Source organism: Ylistrum balloti, unplaced genomic scaffold, assembly GCF_031769215.1.
Source record: "Ylistrum balloti isolate Yb309-2 unplaced genomic scaffold, AGI_CSIRO_Ybal_v1 Utg370914, whole genome shotgun sequence".
NCBI classification, from domain to species: domain Eukaryota; kingdom Metazoa; phylum Mollusca; class Bivalvia; order Pectinida; family Pectinidae; genus Ylistrum; species Ylistrum balloti.
This window is the reverse complement of record NW_026782518.1, coordinates 77976-92500: the sequence shown is the minus strand read 5'-3', so window position 1 is coordinate 92500 and position 14525 is coordinate 77976. Positions and strand designations below refer to the sequence as shown.

At 33.9% G+C, this 14525-nt stretch overlaps 1 protein-coding gene across 1 annotated transcript; it reads right to left on the bottom strand.

Moving 5' to 3' along the window:
• Positions 1-1916: 1916 nt before the first annotated feature.
• On the bottom strand, positions 1917-10898 carry LOC132559449 (cysteine-rich hydrophobic domain-containing protein 2-like). Its single transcript, XM_060224068.1, has 6 exons — positions 10783-10898; positions 6185-6239; positions 5219-5374; positions 3939-3995; positions 3492-3551; positions 1917-1967 (listed from the first exon to the last, which is right to left on the bottom strand). The coding sequence occupies exons 1-6, from the start codon at positions 10896-10898 to the stop codon at positions 1917-1919; spliced, it is 495 nt and encodes a 164-aa protein (XP_060080051.1).
• Positions 10899-14525: the final 3627 nt, after the last annotated feature.

Below are 14525 nucleotides of genomic sequence, written 5' to 3'. Positions count from 1 at the left end.
GGTTATTTAAGAGTTATAACTGGAAAAATAATACCTGTTTGGTTTTAAATTGTGTAAAGGGTTGTTGGCAAAACTTTCTAATACTGGAGGAAAATAGTTTCAAATTTCATTTGTATATAGGTATAGTTTATTTGACTTTGATTTCAGATTACGTCAAATGATTACCAACCTACACATACAGAGATGTACTCTGATAGGTGATCACTTAATGAAACCTTAATCATGATACAAGACCCTTAATACTGAAGAATACACGGTAAGAAATCTCTAAAAGATGTCTCAAAATTCTGACACATGACTGATAAAGTTATTCTTCATTTTGTAAAAGATTTCAAACAAAGCCATGTAAATCTTCACACTTCAGCCTTAAATGTCTCAAAATTCTGACACATGATCTATGAAGTTATTCTTGATTTTACAAAAGATTTCAAACAAAGCCCTGTAAATCTTCACACTTCAGCTTTAAATAATGAGCAGAGTATGAATACAGAATAAAGACAGTTGTTGACATGATAACTCCAATGAAGTGGTTATTCCACTACCAGAGTTATAACTGAGAACAGGTAAAATTGTTCAGACTAACTAAAGTGTCATTGCTAAGTCCACTAATTGGCTAGTATCTGGATGTCTTTGTAGTATTTGTGTACCACTACCCAACTACAAAATCAAAGTTAAGCAACATTTGAAGCAGATTCCAGGAACCAAGAATAATGATGTTTTAATACATAAAGACTACTTAGGAGTTTGTGGTACTGATTTGGGAATACCACTTTCTCAATTTTACTGAACATCAGTTCAAGAATAAGCACCTTCTAGCTTATTTCACTACTTTTCATGACATTATTTACCTATAAAATAAACAAAGTCACTTATCATTATGAACAGATTTCATCAACCTCACATGATTAACAAACATCCCTGATAACTATAATAATACCTGGAAATATGTTGTAAAACTTCTATACATCACATGATTGTTAAATCTTTCTGAAAATACAACCTGAAATTTTCTCATTCAAATCCTGAAATACTCATGTTATCCTTCAGCATATGTTGAAAGAATTTCATCATCAATTCATGTCTAAAAAGATAGAATTTCAATATGTAAAATAAAACTTCAGAATATTTTCATATTAAGATTTAGGGGACAGTTACCCGTTATTCTATAATTGTAAGTTAAATGGCGCATCTGGACATTACAGTCACAGTATCTGGAGAACAGATCACTAAAACTTGGAACAGTATCATTTCAATGTAGCTAATTGATGATAAATTAATCAATATTTATTTCATAAAATTAATTATTTCATATATGACTGTTGACCAGCAACATTGCACACAATAATAACATCAAGTAAAATATGTATTTAGACTCTAAACAAAAAACACACAAAAAATGAAATCCAAACACACCCATCCTTCCTCACACATTCTGTACAACTTTTTGTCAAGTATGTTTTCGCTAATTTAACCATTTTAATCCAATAGGATAGATTCAGTCTTCCAGATATACCACTCTACACATCATTTTCATCAATTTAGAAATAAAAATTTCATAGTTTCTAAATGATTGATTTAATAAGCTATATCAAACTCACCTAAATCTTTTCTTTAAAATTCATAAAATCTTTCAGGTAGTTATTTCTGACATGGTATGAACCAGGAGGTAACCAGTACAGACACAAGTTTGTTAAAAAATGCCATACACAACTACATTTGTATAACCAACAATATCGCTAGACAACAGGTGAAATATGTCGCCTAGAAAACAGTAAAATGTGATGTCTAGATGACAGGTGAAATGTGACATCTAGATGTAATTTGGAGATGATGTCATGGTCTAGGATGATAATGCTTCATGAAATATACACGATGATTTGTGGCAGCTAAATATGGCAGGGAGAACCAGCATTGTGTTAATCTGGCCGAAATATTGGGATCTTTGGTAGGAACTCAATCAGCAGCACCTGTAACACACAAAATATCATATACAAATACTATACAGTATGTCATTTACAAATATCATACAATAAGTCATCTACAAATACTATACAGTATGTCATATATAAATATCACACAAAATGACACATACAAATACTTGATAGTATGTCATATACAAATATCATACAATAAGTCATCTACAAATACTATACAGTATGTCATATACAAATATCACACAATAATCATATACAAATACTTACAGTATGTCATATACAAATATCACACAATAAGTCATATACAAATACTATACAGTATGTCATATACAAATATCATACAATAAGTCATATACAAATACTATACAGTATGTCATATACAAATATCACACAATAAGTCATATACAAATACTTGATAGTATGTCATATACAAATATCACACAATAAGTCATATACAAATACTATAAAATATGTCATTTACAAATATCACACAAAATGACACATACAAATACTATACAGTATGTCATATACAAATATCATACAATAAGTCATATACAAATACTATACAGTATGTCATTTACAAATATCACACAATAAGTCATATACAAATACTATACAGTATGTCATTTACAAATATCACACAATAAGTCATATACAAATACTATACGGTATGTCATTTACAAATATCACACAATAAGTCAAATACAAATACTATACAGTATGTCATATATCAATATACAATATATATCACAAACACCACATGATAGGTCATATACAAAATATACAAATAAAACATCTATCAATGTACATCCATTTCTCATCCCAATGGAGACCGTATCAATGAAATTGATTATAATCTTTACAAGAAACGTAGAAGTTAACATGTTTTGAAACATTCATAAAAACACATGTATGCATCAGTATTTCAAACGAATCATTTGTCACAATTAAATTCCTCCTAGTGTAGAGACAAATTTGATGATAAAGCAAAAAATGGTACAGAGCTTGTTCTTAACACTATTTTGCTTTTTATGACGATCAAAAGTCAAAACATATGTTACAGTGAAGTACTTCTGAACAAGTTCTGATAGGCAAAGTCAAAAATGGAGGTTGTACACTTGTCTTCTTAAGATTTACTCACACACTTAAGAATCCTCTATAAAACAGTACAGGAAATAAAATTGAATGTGCTCCAGAAATGACTAAGTAAACAGACAGATGTACTTAAACAAGGACAACATGAATTCTAGTAGTATATGTACGCATCCTAAAACTAGAATCTGGGTCTGGTTTGGATGTCATCTGTGTCCTTTTGTCTGTGGCTTGTTGGCTGTCTCAGTGAAAGGGTATGTTACTAGATCTTATCAGCAAAATAAAATAATACAAATAACCTCCTAGAACCTATCAACTTATATTGTAGAAAGTTTTTATGCAATTGAAATAAATTTCGGACAATTAGGACCACATAAACAAATTCTGTATGGGCAGATGTGTTGATGACCAAACCTTACTTCATTGTGAAGAGATTAAAACAGAATTGATCTTTAGAAGACTTACGTATTCCATCATACTACTGGAATCACAGCGTTGTTTACTGAGCCGCCAGTGAAGCCCCAGCTGAAAACAATATACAGATAATAGCGACAAATTCATTGATGACATGTTAAGTGTATAGGTATGTTGCAATGGTTAATTTTCTACTTACTGTACAGTTGTTTTATTACCCTGGACAAATACTTCATGTTTGTCCTCGGTTTTGTTTGTATGTATATTCATTGGTTTCCATTTTGATCTGTGATTTTGATTTGTTACAAATTGTGTGCTGGATATTTATTTTTCATCTTTCTTGAATGACCAAAAAATAGCAAATTTCATTCCTCAATATTATACCCTTTAATATAAGTATTTGCACGTTTTCTTTGAAAAACAACTGCTTTTCGACAGAATAAAGTTTTCCCAAACTAAGAATGTGAATAAAGATCTTAACACTAAGAAAAAACTTACTTTGTGATATAACCGTGTGTTTTCCCAGTCAAGAACTTTCTCTATTGCATGTCTTGTCTGAAAAAAAGGCAACAGACGAAAATATAACAATTACGATTTTTTTTCGTTAGTTATATGACATCATATTTGCTATTCAAATCTAAACACTTGTTAACAACACACATCTCAAAGTAATTATAACTAGAGCACCAGTGAAACTGAGGAATGTTCCCTAAAAAGGAGAATGCCACAGAAATGGACGTGTCGCCTCCCCAGCAAGGTTTCTGGAGATTTATGGAACAATAGTTGTAGATATTCATTGTATTTATTTCATCTATATAATTTGTCCATTTGTTTGAGATGTGATGTGTAAACTTGCTAATTAGATGGATAGTGTCGAAGGGAAATGAATCCACACAATAGATTAACCCTATTAATACAACATAATGTTTTTATTTCAATTTTAATTTTTTTAAAGATAGTTAAAGATGTTAATTTGCAATAATTTCCATGTCGTGTATATGTATCAATATTTGTCATGTGTAAATGTTAAAGCAAGGAAATAAATATCATTTGCAGTACATCATGTTATTGTTCAAAGAAAACTCAAGTAATCACACAAAACCAATTCTCTTTTTACAGCTACAATGACCTTGACCTCTGACCTATTGACCTCAAAAGCAATCTTACGCAAGTGCCTTTGGTAACGTTACTGTATGAAAAGCAAATTCTCTACTCAAAGTAGTAGTGACCTTGACCTTTGATCTTTAAATATGAAAAGCAATCCCCAGCAAGTCCCTTTGGGAAGGAAGCATTGCATGAAATTTCAGTGTAATTGTCTCAAGAAAACTCAAGCAATCGCATGAAAACTAATCTTCTCTACATTTTGTATATGGAAAGCCTGTCCTTGACCTTTGCTCTTCAAACTTCAAAAGCAATCATAAGGAAGCGCTTTTGGTTAGGAAGCACTGTAAGAAGTTTGATGTTGATCAGCCAACAGGAACTGAAGTTATCGTGAAAAAAACAATTTCCTATTTATGGTAACACTGACTCTTGTACTCTTTTCAGGCAACCTTTGGCCTTTGGACCTGTAAAGTTATATCAAGCAAGCACTTCTGATAAGGAAACACTGTATGAAGTTTGAGCTTAATCGGCAAAAGTGAACTAAGTTATCATGAATAAAACATTTGTGTGGACAACGGCACTGATGACAACACTATTGACATAGTAATACAAATAACATCAGTATAATCAGTGGTTTGAAGAAATAATCTGGAGCAACCTTGCCCAGAATTACATACCCTTTTACTGAGACAGACAACAGGCCACAGGGAACATCCCAGGGTACAGCAGCAACAAATACAGCCACAGAAGAGCCACTTGACATTGACTGGCAGGGCCTTCTTCAGCACACTGTTTAATCGTATCACTGTGGCCTTGTACTCTTCTGGAGCAACCTGTCACCAAATAGCATCATGGATGAGGATAAGGCAAACAAAACATGAGGTCCAAAGCTGATCTAACACATTGCACAATTTTTTTCAGTTCAACCTTTCTGATAACTTTTTTAACACTAAGAAATATCTATAACATATGATGTCTGATAAAAATTCAATCAATAATCACACTTGTATACCTTGCACTCACAAATTTAAAACTCCAAATCATTTTTAAGTATGTATATCTTAACTACAGAGAATATGAGATAAATTTGAAACTAACATTGGCACAAAATACGCATACACAATTGTAACATGTTGCAAAGCCTTAAAAATCAACAGACCATAGCAGTTATAACTTGTCCAGTGCCCATATAATAAGTGCTTTATGATTGAAATAAAATGTTACCTGGTAGTTTTCCTAGCATTTATCTTTATGACCCTTTCATTATGAGCAATGTAAATCTGACCTCGTTACTTTGCCATGTGATGACTTCTTATCTAATTGTGAAAAATTTTTGTTAAGACATGTACTTAAGTTTTCAACTTGGTCACCTTGACCTTCTGTTGTTATATTGATTGATTTTTGGCTTCTTATTCAATTCTGGACAATTGTGCTTTAATAAGAGCAATAAAATTGGATATAAAGTTAAGTGAGACCTTGACTTTTGACCTTGACATAAAAAGTTATGTGATTATACAGTTTTTCCTATTTTGTGACCATAATTACTACAGTTCATCAAAATCTGTGCTCTATATTGGTCGTACATGTACAGCAATGACAACACACTATAATATCAAAGACAGACAAAAACATAGTTCAATTACCTTTGCTGAAAGACTGGTGGGGAATTCTGTATCAAATCTGTTACTGAGACCAAATCTGAATATATAAATATAAATATATCATAAATAGATTTACTATATCCTGTTTGTTCTACATATACAAACCAATATAATAATGCTGAGTTATACATAATCACCTCATCCCATTCAACAGTCCTCTTGTAATATCTCCTTTGAATTTCTTTATTTGCAACTGAGTTTGACTAAAAAATAAGTCTTCTAAGTTATCCTTCGCAGAATGAAAATTGGGAAATGAATATTTAGTTATAAAGACGAATTATATGAACCTGGAATCTACACATACAATTGTAGTCATGAACTATAGAAAAACTGGAGCAAGGCAGCTGTATTGTTATCTAGGCTTGACTCAGTAAGGCTAAGACACTAAGAAGATTATAAATGTAAAATAGCAATAAAAGGATTTTTAAGACGGCTGGAAAGATGTTGACCATATAACAGATTCACTATCATTACATGTGTAATGGCTGGACAGTAATTACCATAACATCATTATGTACTGATCATATCTGGGTGGTCCTAACATCACTATGTACTGATCATATCTGGGTGGTCCTAACATCATTATGTACTGATCATATCTGGGTGGTCCTAACATCATTATGTACTGATCATATCTGGGTGGTCCTAACATCATCATGTACTGATCATATCTGGGTGGTCCTAACATTATTATGTACTGATCATATCTGGGTAGTCCTAACATCATTCTGTACTGATCATATCTGGGTGGTCCTAACATAATTATGTACTGATCATAAATGGGTAGTCCTAACATCATTATGTACTGATCATATCTGGGTGGTCCTAACATCATTATATACTGCCATATCTGGGTGGTCCTAACATCATTATATACTGATCATATCTGGGTGGTCCTAACATCATTATGTACTGATCATATCTGGGTGGTCCTAACATCATTATGTACTGATCATATCTGGGTGGTCCTAACATCATGTATTGATCATATCTGGGTAGTCCTAACATCATTATGTACTGATCATATCTGGGTGGTCCTATCATCATGCAGGGTTTTCCATAATTTTGTTAGTAGTAGGCTGTGTAGTGAAAGTAGGAGGCTGGGCTGGGCTGGGCTGGGCTGGCCTGCCGTGTATGTGTAGTCATGTATGGAACATTATTACGGAACTGGATTGGTGTAGGCGGCCAAATGAACAAAGTAGCCGGTCAAATTTGCTGGCGACCGGCTGTTATGGAAAACCCTGATAACAACAATCTCTCATATAGAACAGTTCAGAATACACATATATAACACAGGGTTTTCCATAATTTTGTTAGTAGTAGGCTGTGTAGTGAAAGTAGGAGGCTGGGCTGGGCTGGCCTGCCGTGTACGTGTAGTCATGTACGGAACATTATTACGGAACTGGATTGGTGTAGGCGGCCAAATGAACAAAGTAGCCGGTCAAACTGGCCAACGACCGCCTCTTATGGAAAAACCTGATCATGTACTGATCATATCTTGGTGGTCCTAACATCATGTATTGATCCTATCTGGGTGGTCCTAACATCATTATATACTGATCATATCTGGGTGGTCCTTGCATCATTATGTACTGATCATATCTGGGTGGTCCTAACATCATTATGTACTGATCATATCTAGGTAGTCCTAACAACATTATGTACTGTTCATATCTGGGTAGTCCTAACATAATTATGTACTGATCATAAATGGGTAGTCCTAACATCATTATGTACTGATCATATCTGGGTGGTCCTAACATCACTATGTACTGATCATATCTTGGTGGTCCTAACATCATTATGTACTGATCATATCTGGGTAGTCCTAACATCATTATATACTGATCATATCTGAGTAGTCCTAACATCACTATGTACTGATCATATCTGGGTGGTCCTAACATCACTATGTACTGATCATATTTGGTAGTCGTATTAGTAACCATTTCAAAAGTTTTCACTGAAATTTCACAGCTATCTTCAAACAACATGGGCCTAATTAATGTACACAGTCCTTGTCATGGTAAATGACAGAGTAGTGATATGTTAGGCGATAAGTCTTGTAAATGTGCAGCAGGCATAACACAAATAGATTGTGCATTTCTGCAGTGCATAACCACAGTGCCTCAAGTGAGACTGCCAACTAAGATGAATAAGATACAACAGTTAGATCATCTTCCATTGACATATACACTGCTGATGCTGCAACATAGTACCCTTATCTATGTAGTAAGTATACTGCCAAATCAATTACACAACAGAAATTCCCAGACAACTTCAACTTTTTATCTCTAAATGCAATGTTCATAAGGAATAGGAGGCTGCAGTTTTTTTCATATAGAAAAGATTTCACTAAATTGTCCCTTTAAACACTTAAATAGGGATACATACACCATTAAAAGTTATTGGACTTCTGCATCAGATACATAGAGGATATTCTTTGTTTCTGCATGAATAACAATAATTTCATAGAGTGGGGTGGAAAATTATATGTTTTCTGAATGAAAAGCAAAAGGGATAATTACAAATTTATCATCCCATGAGGTGAAATAGAACGGTGATTCCTCAACAAACAATAAATATTCTATTCTATTTTTTTAGCCTTTCATTGATGCCAGTTTGAGTTTACAACTCTCTCTATATCTGAAATTCTATCACCACTGCTCCACCAGATATACTAGGTATTTATATACAAAATGTAGTTTCACATTTAAGACACATATCAGGTGCAGGTGACCCTATACCTTTTTACATACATTCTAGTAATCGAACCCTGGATGGATAGGTGAAAGGTAACTGTGTTACCACTACACCACCCGACCCAACCACCCTGATGTTTGCAATTCATACTGGAATAATTGATATTTTCACTGCAAACGCCATGATTTGATTGGTAAAAAATTAGCGAAAGTATCAAAACTTTTTGTTTTCATTTATCAAAAGAGACTACTATACTAAAATCAGAGATACTATATGTAACCATGGTAAAATACTAGTCGTGATTCTGTGTATATTGCTCCTGTTCTACATGTGGTAAAATGTATTCTAACATACGCTGTTATCAAGTAAGAATGGCTAAATAAAAAAAAAAAAAATTATATGCAGGAATTATTTGATCGAAAACCAACTCATTCAAACTTTGCTTCATTTGTATCTGAACAGGAAAATTAGTGAAAATCAATGCAGTAGCTATAAAAAACTGTTACATCATCACTGGAAAAGTCATGTGTCAGCAGATGTTAGAAAGAATTAATCTGATGTAACAATACTTACTTGGCCTCAACATTTTTGAAATCACTATTTCAAAAGAATAGATGATTTCATATATGTGAATCAGGAAATATCAGAATTTTGAGCAACTAACTTTTGTCCATTTATCAAAATAAGGAAGTAGTTGTCTGCATAGTTCTTATTGTATAGATTTTATCATACCACAGTATTTCCTGCTCATGTGTAATACAAATGTGTTGTTCACAACATGGCACAAGTGTTCCAACAAACACTTTGAAATTTTCTGTATTCAGCTACAATATATAGAATGCAAAGCAGCATAGTAAAAACTGAATATTTGGAACGCAAATAGAGTATCATTTCAATAATTTTATTTTTTGTATGTGTAATTTTACTTATTGTGTTTTTATTTACATGAATTAGCTTATTTACCAAGTTTGGCATAAGCATTACTATTAATAATAGTTCTGCATTTAAGGACTAATCACTGCTTTGTGTAATCAATTATAGTTACTGAAATATAGGGTCATTTGAAGCAGAACATAAGGTTATTTGAAAAATATTTTTGACATGGTCCAATAACTAATGCATCTTTTTACATTTTTACATAAAAAACTATTAACTTTACTTTCAGGATTTTTGTACAAATCACAAACTTTATCATCTCCATTGTTTATTAATTGCTTATAGTATGGCTATAAAATATAACACAGGTAAATTCATGCTCACATGTGGCATTTGCACTAAATGCTGCCACTGGCTATATACTGAAGCCAGTGGAAAACAATGTTGGTTATATAAATTTTGATTTTCCCACAAAATTGAAGAACAGAAATTAACATTCCCTATGCAATCATATATATTATCACAATGGCTATTTGTTGGTCATGTCAAAAAAAGACCCTATTTTGTTGCGAATCTTAAACAAACTTTATGTCTTTCTATTTCGTAATGACCTTGCATTCGAATAACTAACTGAATAATTAAAGCATTAACTATTCCTCAAATGCATGACTATTACCCCATAAGTGGAACTGTGTCCAACCTGTTTACATGGATGTAACATTAACGTCTCTGTTTACTTCAGCTGTCAACTAAAAAGACCATAGAAAATGAAAGGTTTTGATTATTTCTAGTTGATCAGGCAAAGGGGAATCGTTTTCCAATACTTTCTCCAATAAATGTCTGCTTCTGTCGGTCTGTTCTCTTTACACACATGTAGCATGCACATCCGCTTCCATTACGACACAATGACAACACAGCTCTAACGACAAGTGGTCATATGGTCTAACACTGATCCGCTGTAAATTATAGGCGAACCTTATCCCTGTTGTATCGAAACTTACATTGTCACATTCCCGGCTCCCCTTACGAGTATGGGATCGGGTACCACTAACTCCTGACTATCGCTAGGAGGACCTTCATCGTCATCTTCTTCGTAAATCGTATCGAAGTCAGCCATTGCTTTCTTCTACTACACGTTCTTACTTGTGCTCAAACTCTGTCTACGTCATCAAATCATGTGTTGAATCTTCAAGAAGAAAGTGAAAGTAGGGACAATGATTTTGTTATTAGTACATGCAGGGACGTATAATACAGTATTATACGTCCCTGGTACATGTTGGTAGTTGTATTTAAATACCTGAAAACGTATACGAGTGTTATCGGAAATTTTAAGGAGTTTTTGAGGAAGTTCAAGACCTCAATTCAGCGAGAATTTATCACGCCGTGTAACTTAATTCATTTACAATTTCATAAATCCTGCGTGGATTAAAAGTTTTCCTAACTTTTCTAGTATTATCGTTCAAAATAATCTATTTACAAATACATGTTTTAAGTGAATTTTTGTCGTTATATTTCTGCCTATACATGTCATAAGCACTTAGGAATTTCTGAAATACATGCCCTTCTAGTTAAGTGTGATAGGCTCTGTAGCGTTTTCACTGGTTGCGTCGACTAGAAATCGATTTGTGATGTCACAAATATGAAAAAGTACGCAAAAAAGGCTACCTCAATTTGTTTTTATCATCTACATTTACTTTGAAAAACTTTTTTTAAACTGTCACTTTCCTGAATGATCTGATGAGAAGTAACTAAATTTGTCTATATTTCATAAGAAGTTTTAGATGAAGTTCGCCTCGAAATGACCTTTCGCTATAGGAAACTTCCACGACAATATAATCCTATACAATATATATCTATGGGTTCAATGTGAGACCACGGACTTAAAATAATGCCTTGTTATATCAAATATCAACTGTATAACAGAAATATATCTGTTTTTTTCCAAACCTGAAAAAGCTCGATAATTCCTAAGATATGATTTAATATGATATACCAACTTCTTCATTCCCAACGATGACGAGTATGCGATAAGTCAATAATGAGTTAAATTAGTATTATTGAGTGAAATGAGTGGATACTGAGTAGAATGAGTAAATATTGCATACATAATGAATATTGAGTAAAATGAATCGATATTGAGTAAAGAAGTAAACAATTTATTTTCTTACATAATTAGTAACATCGGGGAAGTATTGAGTAGAATGAGAGTGAAATTGGTATAGGATTAGTAAACAACGAACAAATGTCAGGGAGTAGATATTGGGTAAATAATGATAGAAATCAGTAAATAATTATTACTGTAATAAAATAGGTCATTTCATATAAAATAAGCCAATATAATAAAATCATGACGGAGTTATCTCCCTTGTGTATACGAATGAATCAGTAATTTTTTGTAGAATGGAGACAAAAGGGGACAAAACATGAATGCATAATCATATTTTTCTTAATGTGGAAATCTTTTGTTTTTCATTATATAGTTTAGATATTTTTTATCAATAGTAACTTCAAAATGAAATCTTTATACAGTTATACTTGTCCTGTTTAAATAGTTTCTCAACCATTCACTTCGCACGTGGATGTAACCTTAGTATATACTAGGCGTAACATACGGTTCGGGAGAGCTTCTCTTTAGCTCGATTGGTTGAGGTCCCGGGTTCGAATCCGAATCATTTGGAAATCAATAATTAACCCTGAACATCACACGGTGGCTTTACTTGAAACAATGGTTGGTCACAAGCACCAAATCTGACAGAAAATGCACTGCGAGACTGGGGTTCAAACCCGCACCCTGCGGCTGATATCGTATCAACTGAAATAGCCGGTCGCCGACTATTGACCAAGTCCAGTTCTGCTATACAAACGTACAGCGTCTACCGACCGATAAAGTATTACAAACACAAATTAGACTAATATGAGTATACAGGTTGTAAATGAATGACTTAAGATCAAACTAGTTTGTATAATTACACTACAGTTTTGCTAATTATAATTAGCTTTCTCATTCAATGTCATATCCAAAATTGACGAAAGGAATATAGTAGGTCACATTTTTGTTGAAAGATTAAAAGTTAATGATGTTTACTCAGTGTAACGACACCCGGTGACAGGGTCGGTAACCCGTGACGAAAACAATGGTCGAGATCGACACACATGCTCGCGGTTCACTGCTCACCAAGGAAGCACTGGTCACAGCTTGGTCGTAATGGTGAGGTCAATTACCGTGAAATAGTAGTCGTTGGGAGTGTAAGAAGTGGTCGTAATACGGAATAGTGGGGTGGTCGTAATACTGAAGCGACCAATACAAAGATATATAGTGAAAAACGGGTCTGAAAAAAGTGCCCGTAATAGCGGGTTGGTCGTAATTTTGAGGTGGTCGTTAGGTAAGGTTTCACTGTACAAACAACGCTAACAGTACTTTATAACTCTTTATTTATTCACAAATATAGTATCGTAGATAAATCCCGTATAGATAGCGCTACAAGTAATTATCGTTGTCTAGACACTCATGTGACATTTCCTAAAGATATGCAAAACGATACGTCATCGAATTGTTTTATCAACGTTACTCTCTCCGAGCTTGAAATTTTAACACAGCGAATTTAAAGAGCTCTCGATACCTAGAGACAACAGCAGTGATTGGTCTTTTGTGGAGACGTAATGTAATCCCCTACCTTTGTCCGCTAATCCGTAAATAATCATAAAGAGAAAGAAGACTCCTTTCTTCAAACGGCATTTATTTTCAATAAAGTTAAATAAACAAGTTATCTACTTTCAATTATGGTCACAACTTGGGAGAGTGTACAAGACGATTTGAGACTTCTGAACAAAGTGTCGAAGCAGAATCTATAACGGAGATGAAAAAATACTACAAAGCTTCTTCCTCCTGACTCAAAATTCTTATTAATCTATTTGAATTAATTTACAGCAATATTCAGTTTGATAGGTGTGTATTTTGTTGTTTAATTTTCAAACGATCAGAACGTCAACATTGGAGCTCCCATAGAGTGACGAGCACTGGCGGACTGAAAGGGAAACAGAATTTCACATGTTCAATCCAATTCTAACATTAAGATAATGGGTTATTGCACTACCCTTGTCGTTCTGGTCAGGTGTTCCAAACATGGCGGATACAGTCGTGCCACCGATCTGCGGGTGTGGTGCCAAGGACGGCGGTCTCTTCTGCAAAGATTGTGAATGTTTCATATGTCCAGATTGTTTGGTGGATAAACACAAAAAACATGACTTTGCCAAAATTAATGATGTGGCCAAATCTAAACGTACGCAACTGAACGAAATTGTAGCGGAGGGAAAGGGCTCTTTAGTTTCTCTATTGCAAACAAACCTTGCATTCATACAGGAAAACATCGACCTGGAGGTCAAGAATTATGATATAGTTTTTGGACAAATTTGTAATAGAGCTTCATTTCTGGAGAAGGAGATGGCTAGTTTGAAGGAAAGCTACTCCCAACAATTACGGGAATTTTCAACAGGACGGAAAGATTATCTTCATGGTTTCCAAACTTTATTGTCCGAAGTACTGGAAGGTGTCCTGGAATATCCAGCAGCGGACGATTCCGATCAGAACGAAGATAAAAACGTACGGGTGATTACACTGGAGATGAAACTGCAAAGGGCACTGTCTATGGTTGCACAGGTATCAAAGTGGCCGACATCCCCGTGTGTCGAATTGACGTATCCGGACAGTGATCAGTCGCCTGGTGAAGAATTCTCCGCATTAAAA